The sequence below is a fragment of the Theobroma cacao genome, chromosome 2 (genome assembly GCF_053813885.1).
Source record: "Theobroma cacao isolate CCN51 chromosome 2, ASM5381388v1, whole genome shotgun sequence".
Classification (NCBI taxonomy): domain Eukaryota; kingdom Viridiplantae; phylum Streptophyta; class Magnoliopsida; order Malvales; family Malvaceae; genus Theobroma; species Theobroma cacao.
In genome coordinates, this window is record NC_142640.1 from 4,691,633 (window position 1) to 4,703,427 (window position 11,795).

The window sequence follows — 11,795 nt, forward strand, 5'->3', positions numbered from 1 at the left end:
CTTGGGCTTTGGCTTTGATTTCAAACTTATCCTTACCGTTGTCATCCCGGTTCTCCGTTGCCTCGGATCCCTCTCCATACTCTACCAAATTAGGGTTTTAGAGCTCTGCTCCTTTGCAAGCGAAAGCTCATCAATTTCTTCGAACTTTGTATTTAAGTTGCCGCTCAAATTCATAGCGAAACGCTCGCTGCTGAAAGTAAGTTCTCTCAGTGAGAAGAAATGGCTTCAACAGGGCAGCCATCGTCACTTAAAAGAAGAGATGCGCCATTAACAAGAGAAGGAGATCAGCTTACTATAACCCCTTTAGGGGCTGGCAATGAAGTTGGTCGTTCTTGTGTTTACATGTCTTATAAAAGCAAAACTGTACTGGTATGCTTGCTAATTCTTTTAATCTTGTTTTTATGGGGTTTTGCTTATTAACTTATTTGATTGCAAATTTTCCTATGAATCTTTTTTCTTCTTGAAATGATAGTTTGATTGTGGAATTCATCCTGGTTACTCGGGTATGGCAGCTTTGCCGTATTTCGATGAGATTGATCCGTCAACAATAGATGCCCTTCTTATCACCCAGTATGTTTTTTTTTTCTTCTTATTTTTTTTATATCCTTCAATTCTGCTAGTCGGTAGAGTTAATTGTTATATTTCACTTGCTTTTGGTATTTGTGCAGCTTTCACTTGGATCATGCTGCATCCCTACCGTACTTTCTGGAAAAGGTTTGTTTCTTTCCAAGTGAATTAATGTATAAGTTTACATATGTGTGTTTTTTTTTTCAAAGTAATATGTTTTAAAATTTCTATCAGACCACATTCAGAGGCCGAGTCTTTATGACTCATGCAACAAAGGCTATCTATAAGCTGATTCTGACTGATTATGTCAAAGTGAGCAAAGTTTCAGTTGAAGACATGTTATTTGACGAACAAGACATTAATCGTTCCATGGATAAAATTGAGGTATGTATTCGTAGACTTGGTAATGTTTAATTTCCATCTGTTCTGGTGTTGTACTTTCCGTGAAACCTGGTTCTGATGTTGTTAGATTTGCTTTGAAATTAAACCAGTAAATGATTGAAAATGTGTTGTTCTTTTATGTGCTTGACTGCAGGTTATTGATTTCCACCAAACTGTGGAAGTAAATGGCATTAAATTTTGGTGCTATACTGCTGGTCATGTTCTTGGTGCTGCCATGTTTATGGTTGACATTGCTGGCGTTCGAGTCCTTTACACTGGAGACTATTCTCGGGAAGAAGACCGGCATCTCCGTGCTGCTGAGCTCCCACAGTTCTCTCCCGATATATGCATAATTGAATCCACTTATGGTGTCCAGCTCCACCAACCACGACACATTCGGGAGAAGCGATTTACTGATGCTGTCCATTCTACTATATCACAAGGGGGTCGTGTTCTAATTCCAGCATTTGCCCTTGGTCGTTCGCAAGAACTTCTATTGATCCTTGATGAGTATTGGTCAAACCACCCTGAGCTTCATAACATTCCAATATATTATGCCTCTCCACTTGCAAAAAAGTGTATGGCTGTTTATCAAACATACATACTTTCCATGAATGAGAGAATTCGCAACCAATTTGCAAACTCAAACCCCTTCAAGTTCAAGCACATTTCACCATTAAATAGCATTGAGGATTTTAGTGATGTAGGCCCATCTGTTGTAATGGCAAGTCCTGGTGGACTTCAGAGTGGGTTGTCACGCCAACTCTTTGACATGTGGTGTTCTGATAAGAGAAATGCTTGTATTTTACCTGGTTATGTCGTTGAAGGGACACTGGCAAAAACAATTATTAATGAACCAAAGGAAGTCACGCTCATGAATGGTCTGACTGCTCCACTCTGCATGCAGGTTCATTACATTTCATTCTCTGCCCATGCAGACTATGCGCAGACTAGTACATTTTTGAAAGAGCTCATGCCTCCCAACATAATTCTTGTTCATGGAGAAGCAAATGAGATGGGGAGACTCAAACAGAAGCTTATTACCGAGTTGACCGATGGCAACACCAAAATCATTACCCCTAAGAATTGTCAGTCTGTTGAGATGTATTTTAACTCAGAGAAAATGGCTAAGACCATTGGAAGATTGGCTGAAAAGACCCCAGAAGTAGGTGAAACTGTCAGTGGTGTTCTGGTAAAGAAAGGTTTCACGTACCAGATAATGGCTCCTGATGATATTCATATCTTCTCACAGCTATCAACAGCTAATATCACTCAGAGGATTACTATCCCATTTGCTGGTGCCTTTGGTGTGATAAAGCATCGACTTGAGCAGATATATGAGAGTGTGGAATCATCAACAGATGAAGAATCTGGGGTTCCAACATTGCGGGTGCATGATAGAGTGACTGTGAAGCAGGATTCAGATAAGCATATTTCATTGCATTGGACATCAGATCCTATAAGTGACATGGTGTCAGATTCCATTGTAGCTTTGGTTCTGAACATTAGCCGAGAGATCCCCAAGGTAGTAGTTGAATCTGAGGCTGTGAAAATGGAAGAAGAAAATGGGAAAAAGGCAGAAAAAGTTATTCATGCACTCCTAGTTTCACTCTTTGGGGATGTCAAATTAGGAGAAAATGGAAAGCTTATGATAAGTGTGGACGGGAATGTAGCTCATCTTGATAAACAGAGTGGGGATGTTGAGAGTGAAAATGAAGGTCTTAAGGAGAGAGTAAAGACAGCTTTTCGGCGAATTCAAAGTGCAGTAAAGCCAATCCCTCTCTCTGCATCTTAGTTTTTTCCATTATCTTTTGATCTATTGATTCCCTCTTTTAATGTGCTTAACTTTGAAGATAAATTTTGGATTTGCCAATAACGCAAGGCATATTTTAATTATTTGCCATAGTTATTACCAAGCATTGATTCCTAGTTTGTACAGCTTAGTACTGAAGCAGGTCATAAAATTGTAGTTGTCCGTTTATATTAGCTCTATGTTGTTCATTTTCAAGATTTCATCATCACTTTAAGTTCTAGCTATCTGATCTTGTAAGATTCATGGTTTTCTCTCTGTGTGAAACAGGGATAGATGAGTTTGATATACCTATGCTGGTGGTTAATTAAAAACCAAGTATCCATTATTGCTTTTTTTATGATGATAGTATAATGATCATCTCATATTAAATTCATTTAACCGGTAGTTTACAACGTCTATTGGGCATATACTAATTGAAACTTGAAATGCTAGCTAGTGGTATTTTTTTCAGCTTCAATCTGCAAGATGTCGGTAGTTTTGGTCTGGATGATCTTTTGTTGTTGATATTGGCTGCTTGACCATGAGCCTGCCTTTGCTGCATTATGTTATTGAGCTAATCTCCAATTTCATATGACCATATTTCCTTTGAGATTGTTTATTTGTCTTGTTGCTGATAATGCTATTGGTCGATCAAGCATGCTCTGGTTAGAAAAATGATATTATTGGATGTACATGATTTCAGACCTAAACTAACAATAAAACCTGTCTGAATAAGAACAGATGATGTATACATCATTGTAGGATAATATTTATTATTTGTATTATAAACAATAGTGTGTTCACTAAATACATCGGTTTCCATCTTGTGAAATAAAAAAAATAAACGATTGTGCACAATCAAGCTCTTGCTATTAAATAAAAACCGTGCTTAGTGTTGCTCTGGTTTACATATAGATTAGCTAGCAAGTTGCAGTGTTGCATATAAGAACAACTTAGTCTGGAACAATCCGCATTTCATTAGTTATTTACTTGGTATATTATTAACCAAGTAGCCAAACTCTAAGCAGGACTGCACATGTTCACATGTCAGCAAGCGCAAAGGACTTTCTTTTCATGGTGGTCCCTCTAAGCAAAGTGATCCCAGAAAAATAATGGGTATGAAATATCAAACTCAAATGGTGTTATTCAAACTGAGTTCAAAGCCTATAAGTGGTTTAGCAGTATGCATCATGTCTCTATAGCTCCCTGCCTTTTTCTTTGAAAGCAATAACTCTTTTCAGACAAAATTGTTAGGATTTAACACTCCAATGGTTTGGTTAACACAAAAAGAGAAAACCTGGATGGTTTAATCCAACATCAACATGTTGTTTGTCGTTTGCCTTTTTTGACGTTGATTTCTTCTTGTCGTTTCACATGTTTGTTGACAACACAAAACTGGGTTGTTGGATGACTATATATATGTATATATATTTATTTATTAAAACATAATATTAAAATTTGTGATTGACAATACGTACTAAAATTTTCTTAAGCACAAATTAATTATTATTATATTATAATTGTGAGCTGAATAACGAAAAGATAACGTTTGGTACGAGAAAAGTGAGAACACATTTTTTATAATGTGTTCAATTAAATTACATTATAATATTTGTTTTGTAACAGATCAAGTAAGATTGCAATACAATCACATTACAATCAAGGGATGTAATGTGATTGCAGTCACTCTGTAAAATTTTTAAAAACACTCTTACCTTTCAACTTTATTAAAAACATTTTGTAACGTTATAATTAAAATAAAATATATAATATAAAAATAAAAAATTAAAATAAAATAAACTATAAAAAATTAAAATTTATATAATATAAGTAAAAGAAATTAAAATAAAATATATAATATAAAAAATTATATTGAAAAATAAAAAATATAAGATTATAATAAGAAATAAAAATAAAATATATGACATTAAAAATATATTTAAGAGATGATATTATATAAAAGTTAATAATAAAAAATATAAGTATATTAAACTTATATTTTAATAAATATGATTAATTTTGAAAATTAACATTACATTCTTAGTAAAATACTTGTAAACTAAATGTTGCAATGTTATATTCTCTGCATTTTAATTATTATTTTACTTGTATACCAAACACTGTAATGTTATTTTCTATATAATCACATTGTTTGTAATTATATTGCATTGTAAAATACCAAATATCACCTAAACATCATGTTTATGCGCTTCCATAAAAAGAATAATGAAATCTAGCTGGATTAGTACTTTTTTCTAATTAAATTAGATCCATTAATTTATTAAAATTTTGTTCACTACATCAAGGAATGTGACACTTAATTAGAATAAATTAATATTTGATTCAAACTAAACAATATTATCACGTATCTTACAACAACAAATGATGAGATTAATCTTAAATTTATAAATAAAATTTTTCACATAATAAGTATATTTTTCAATTTAAAACAAGAATAGTAAGGTAGAATGTTACGATAAATAAAAACGTGAATTCATGACGATATAGTTTAAAGGTTAATAAAATTTAAAAAAATACCAAATTTAAAGTTTTTTTTATTTAAGGTCATGATTAAAAAGATTAGAGAAATAGTCGAACAAATTAGACAAATCAAACAGAAAAAAGCGTGAATAGGAAAGCAAAGCCGATCCAACAATTAACAAAAAGCGTGGGTTGGCTTGTCTCAACTCTCAACCAAACAAAATTTAAAGAAAAAGATGAGCTATTTCTTGACTGAAAATGAAATTATAAAAACAGCAGGGGCATTTAACCCTGCAACAATCTTCCCTCCACTCCGCCCCGCCTGAATAAACAAATTAAATACACCAAAAAGAAAGTCAAAACTGATTCGTTTATGGAAGAAGAAGAAGAATCGGAATCAGAACGGAAAAAGGACAAATCTCCTCCCAGCTTTCCCCTAAATTTCATGGCCCCTTAATTCAAGATCAAAAGAAAAAAAGAAAACACAAAAGATTTGTAGGATAGAGAGTTTCAATGGGCAAAGGCCCCTTCTCATTCCGCCGCTCCTCCACTCGGCGACGGCGTCCGAAATCCACTACGGTCCCACAACCGCCGACGCCGACGCCCCCTCCGCCGCCCGCTGGAGCCGCTTCTTCATCTTCACCTCCGCCTCCGAGCGCAGGTAATTTGATTGGCGGTGGCGGTGGTGGTGGTGCGGTGGGAGCGGCGGGGAAGGGGAAGAAGAAGGCGGCGGGGGCAAAGCTATGGATGAGATTTGATACGATGGGGATTTCGGAGTTGGTGGAATACGATAAGAGTACGATAATTGAAAGAGCTTCGATTCCTGCTAGGGATTTGAGGATTCTTGGCCCTGTCTTCTCTCACTCCTCCACTATTCTTGGTATGTTTAAACTTAAACTCCTTTGTTCTCTTTTTAAATTTATTAAAGAGTTGCTGTTTTGATGGTCTGATTAATTGTTTTTAATTGAAATTGTGATTAGAGTTAATCGGTTCACCTTGCAGATTGCAAGGTAATTGATTTCCTTATTGGGCTGATTTAATGTTCCTTTTTTTAAACTGAGAATTCAGGGTTCTATTAGCATGCAAGTAGGAACTAGGAAGTGGAATAAACTGTGAATTTAGAGTGGAATTGCATCTGCTGCTTAGATGAGGCTTTTCAGGTATCCCTAGAGGGAGAGGATCCTCTGAACTACTTAGTAAATAGTGGCTATCTCCACTCTTTCACCTACCGTTAGGATTTTGCCACATTATCTTGTTATCTTTTCACAATGAAAAAGAATATCTCTCTTACATTTTAGCTATATTCATTTTGAATTTCTAGCTCCCTTATTTTTTCCTTGGTTTTCTTTTTTATTTTTCATCATGCTGGAAGATGTCAAAGGGAAAGGCTTCTTTTATCTGACTCCAAAAACTAGGTTGCTGTGAACCCATAAACACTATGAACCCTATTGGAGGATGAAATTTGCTGAAAAAAAAGTGAAAGAACCACTAAACTAAGAGATAGAAAACCAATAGGAGAAAGAGGCAGAGGAAATTGTTGCTTAATTGCGTCCTGCTGTCCTCTGTAATGGTTTGTCTTTTAAATTGATTCTTTTTGGGTTTGTATTTCTTTTATTTTGCTTTGTTGTTCGTTGCTAATCCAGCAAGGAAGGAGAACATTTTTACTTGAGCACTTGATTAAGAAAAAGAATGATGAGGGAGAGCAATTTTCTTTTTTTCAGGAGGAGAGGGAGAGTAATTAGAGTAAATCTGGTAGGATTTCTTTTTCATTGTATTTTGCTTCTGAAAAAAGAAAAAAAGGTGACATGGCCAAATCTTAACCATTGGTGAAAATAGTGGAGATATCAACTATCTTCGAAGTAGTGGAGAGGATAACAGTTTTAAAGAGTTTTCATTTTTTTTGGTTTGAAGGTTCTTTTTGAAAGTTAGATAGAAAACGCATTGGTCAGAAATGAATGCCACTAAATTGATTTGGTTCCCTTTAAATGTTCCTAAGTTTTCTTTTATTGCTTTGCTGGCAATATTGGATACATTAAGCACTCTTGCTAGATTTCATGGGTGGGGAGTTTCTGTTTAGACTACTATGTGTTATCTTTGCAAGTCTGAGGAGGAGAGCAGGGATCATTTGTTTTTTAGTTGCAATTACTCAAAAACTATATGGTCTAGAGTTTGCTAGTCTCAGGTATTCAGAGGAGCTCAGGAGGTTGGAATGCTGAGTTGGACTGGGCAGTTTCCAAATATGAGAGGGAAGTCTTTCCCTTCTATCTTACTACGATTGGCTTGGACTGCTTATATTTACCATATTTGGAGGGCATGAAATGCCAGGAAGCACACAACTTGATCTCAGAGCCTTGAAGAAATCTTCAACCTCATAGCTGATGATATTAGAACTAGACTAAACTCTCTACCAAACATCATTGATAACACAATGTATATTGACCTGAGTAGAAGATGGGGAATGTGTATAGCTGGGTTGTTGGGTAGCTTTCTTTCTAACACAATGTATTAGAACTAGACTAAATTCTCTACCAAACATCATTTCTAACGCAATGTATGTTGACCTGTGTAAAAGATGGGAATCTGTATAGCTGGGTAGTTGGGTAGCTTACTTTTTTAAGGCTTTGGCCTAATGTTTTGATTTATAGCAAGACATTCCTGCTTCTTTTGGATCATGAATAAAAAATTCAATTATCCAAGAGAAGAAAAGAATGCCACTAAACCGAATGGCTTTTTAAGTTGTGTTGCTTGTTATATATCCAAACAAACCTTAAATGCTGATATTAGTTATGAATTGTCTATTCAAAGTGGTTCTGTGACTACCAGCCTTGCATGTTGATTAAGGTAATTCTCTTGTTCTTGGTTCCTTGCCAACTCTTCAATGAATATTGTTACTCTCTGTTGATTGTTTTGATTTTTAATTTGATTTTGTAGAGGGAAGAGATTGCACTTTTTAAGTTCCTAGGTGGTAGTTAATGGTTAGTATGCTTTCATTCTGAATGAAGCTCATGATAATAAGCTGACTATAATGTTCAAGGGGATCTAAGTAGAAAAACTCCAATGTTAGGCACTGTAAAAGTTGGTTTTTGTTAAACTGTTAAGAACAATGATAGTTGTTTGTATTGTTCAATTGATTTCAATGATCATAATAAGTGACCCTGTCATGCTTAATCATATAAGTTGCTCAGTTATTTGAAATCTTGTCTTTCAAAAAAAGAGTTATTTGAAATCTTGTTGCGAGTGATGCTATACAAATATGTAGCTATGATAATCAAGCATGGGGTAATGTGCTGTAGGGGTGTAATGTAAGTGAACCAGTACTTTCAATAAAAAGCTTGTGAATAAGCTTGGGTTAGGTTCGTTTATGTTTGTTTAACAAAATAAATGAATGAACTTGAACAACATTTTAGAGCTCATTTAATAAACAAGCCAAGTTCAAACATCGATGAGCTCAGCTCTTTAAGTTTGTGAACAAACTCGTTTAAAGCTTGTTTAGAGGTGTCATTGGAAATTGACCACTTCAAACCTAAAACCCTTTCTGCCATTCACAACGTTGCCATTTTCTCAGAATTTTTGTTCCCTTACCCTTTCCATTTGGCTTGCCAGCGGCTTCTCTGCTTACCCTCTGGGGCTTTTTCTTGTTCTGCGATGCAGCTTTTGTCTCTTCATCTTCTTGCACCATGACACAGTAGCTATCCTTCCTTCCATTTTCTCTCCTTAATCCTCACCTTAATCCCTTTGATTCTCCTTTACATTCTTTACAAATAAGCTTGAACCTACCCCTCTCAAAATCATTTGATGTTGCCCTTTGCCCTCACTCATAGACGAGGAAAGGAAGAAATTGAGGACCATATATGAGTTGGAGTGGTGATATGCTTGCATCTGAAGCAGCTTGTGAAGCCAGATTGTCACTTTATCTCTCTTACTTCCTTGGGTTAGGTTTCAATGTTTGATGGGTAAATATAATCTGATTGTTAGTTTGTTAAACAAAGTTGCAATTTTGATCTATTTGACTCTTATTAATACTTGCAATTTATTGCTTTGTTAAGAATTTTATGCCCAATTGAAACTTGTTAATTTGATAGTAGATTGTTTGGTGGTGAGAAATCAATGAAAACAAAAAGAAAATGGGAATCTGGAACTTACTGAGTGGAGGTTGAACAATAAATTCAAAAATCCATTCAAGCTTGAATGTCTTTCATGGTAAACGAGCCAAGCCCAAACATATCTAAGCTTGGCTAAGCTCGGTTCTTTTACACCCATAATGTGCTGTTTGTTGCTCTGCTTGCTCTGTTTCTTTTATAGTTTTGTCTGCTCTCCAAGGAGGAATGGTGGAAAATATTGTTCTGTTTTGTACTCTCTCACTTAGTGTCTATTCATTTTTTCTTATACCAATCTGTGTTGTGCTTTGATCTTATTTCATTATATTGATAAATGTATCAAACAATTAAGAACAGTGGATGCTCTATTTAGTCATTATTATCTTTGAAAGAGTTAAGGATTTTTCTTTAAAAGGATTCTGAGATTCTTTTTTAACTTTTCCAGCCAGGGAGAAAGCTATGGTTGTCAATTTAGAGTTTATAAAGGCTATAGTTACAGCCGAAGAAGTTCTTATACTGGATCCACTCCAACAGGAGGTTCTTCAATTTGTAGATCAACTAAGACAACAACTTCCTCATAAAAGTGCATGTAAGATCCAAGGAGCAGGTGCAATGGATGTAAATGATAGTGAAATGCATGTATCAACTGGTAGACAGTGGTTACCGGTTCCAGAAGCCATGGAGGGTTTGCAGTGTGAACTTCCGTTTGAGTTTCAGGTTCTGGAGATAGCTTTAGAGGTTGTCTGCTCATTTTTGGACAAGAGTGTGGCAGAACTTGAGAGAGATGCTTATCCCATCTTGGATGAACTGGCCAGAAATGTCAGTACCAAGAATCTTGAACATGTGCGGAGTTTGAAAAGTAATCTCACTCGTCTTCTTGCACGTGTACAAAAGGTATCTTTGATGCCTGTTGTTTCTGTCAACGTTCTAGTTGTTGCTAATACAGAGAATTCTCCTTATCTGGATCTGGAGTGTGTGTGCATGAGTGCATGTGTGTGAGGGAGGGAAGACCAATTACATGAAAACTCTCCTACTTTATTCTGCCAAAAGAGTTTTTATCTTATTAGAGTCAGAATAATAAGAATGTGGGATGCAACTTCCCAAGGCATCTGATGAATCTCCACTATTTTCTATAGACGATTTTACAATGAAAGCATGTAGATGATTTATTAACAGATGTAACCTATTGACACTGCATCATTTATTTATATGTTATTTTATATGTGTGAAGCATTAATGAACACCTGTGAAATGTCAGGTGAGGGATGAAATTGAACATCTACTGGATGACAATGAAGATATGTCTCATTTGTATTTAACAAGAAAGTGGATCCAAAATCAGCAATCCGAGGCTCTGTCAGGAGCTGCAGTTTCAAATAGCATCAGTACTACTACAACCCATCTACCTCGACTTGGTTCACACAGGAGTGCAAGTTTGGTGAGCAGCCACAATTTGGATGACGATGATGTCGAGGATTTGGAGATGTTGCTTGAGGCTTATTTCATGCAGCTGGATGGAACACGTAACAAGATATTATCTGTGAGTATTTGTCTTTACTATGGTGGAATGAATGTATCTGGTTTCATCTCCTTGACTTGATATCAAGTACCATTTCCTGTGTTGGATTTGCAGGTTCGTGAATATATTGATGATACAGAAGACTATGTCAATATCCAACTTGACAACCAGCGAAATGAACTCATTCAACTTCAATTGACATTGACCATTGCATCGTTTGCTGTAGCTGTTGAAACTTTGGTAGCTGGGTGGTTTGGTATGAACATCCCTTGTACATTGTACAACAAGGATGGGATATTTGAACTCTTTGTTGGAGGTGTTACAGCAGGGTGTGTGTTGATTTTCCTGCTTATCCTAGGGTATGCCAGATGGAAGAAACTGCTTGGTTCTTAAAGTCATCCTCATCATCAACTATAGCCGTATATTCTTACTAATTCAGATCTATAAAATATATTAGCTTATTTATGGATCCCAGCAATGGGATGCCGTTGAAGTATATACAGAATACAAGGGCCAGTATCCAAGTTTTCTGGTACATGTTTTAAGTGTACAATGTGGACGTACATTGCATGATATGTACCATATCAATGTGCATCTTGATAGCTAGTTTTACATTTATTCTGGTGTTTTCCCCTGAATGAGAACCAAGCTTTCTGCACGAAGAAACGGTTGCCAATAAATGTGGTAGGGCAAGCACACCGTTTTTTATTTTCTGTACTGAAAATGCTTGCATTCCTGTCTCAGCCATATGATTGCTTCTAACAGTCATGCTTTTTCTGATATTTGTGGTCACTGGTCACCCTTCCTTGACAAACCTATTGCAACTTAATAGCTAAAAATTTATGTAAATTACAGGGTTCTGTACCAGAGCTGATGTTCTTCCACTTCATGTAGGGTGTGTTAGGTGCCTCAAGACAACATGAATCACGAATTCATTACTCTGGGGTACCCCATTTTG

The 11,795-nt window shown here is 35.8% G+C and overlaps 2 protein-coding genes across 2 annotated transcripts; both read left to right on the forward strand.

Moving 5' to 3' along the window:
- Positions 1 to 59: 59 nt before the first annotated feature.
- On the forward strand, positions 60 to 2,998 carry CPSF73-I (cleavage and polyadenylation specificity factor 73-I). The gene is made up of 5 exons (XM_007042217.3): positions 60 to 369; positions 473 to 570; positions 669 to 714; positions 802 to 951; positions 1,103 to 2,998. The coding sequence occupies exons 1-5, from the start codon at positions 220 to 222 to the stop codon at positions 2,741 to 2,743; spliced, it is 2,085 nt and encodes a 694-aa protein (XP_007042279.1). The 5' UTR covers positions 60 to 219; the 3' UTR covers positions 2,744 to 2,998.
- Positions 2,999 to 5,436: 2,438 nt separating this feature from the next.
- On the forward strand, positions 5,437 to 11,545 carry MGT6 (magnesium transporter 6). The gene is made up of 4 exons (XM_007042218.3): positions 5,437 to 6,101; positions 9,764 to 10,212; positions 10,577 to 10,858; positions 10,952 to 11,545. Exons 1-4 carry the CDS (start codon positions 5,735 to 5,737, stop codon positions 11,228 to 11,230), a joined length of 1,377 nt encoding a protein of 458 aa, XP_007042280.1. The 5' UTR covers positions 5,437 to 5,734; the 3' UTR covers positions 11,231 to 11,545.
- Positions 11,546 to 11,795: the final 250 nt, after the last annotated feature.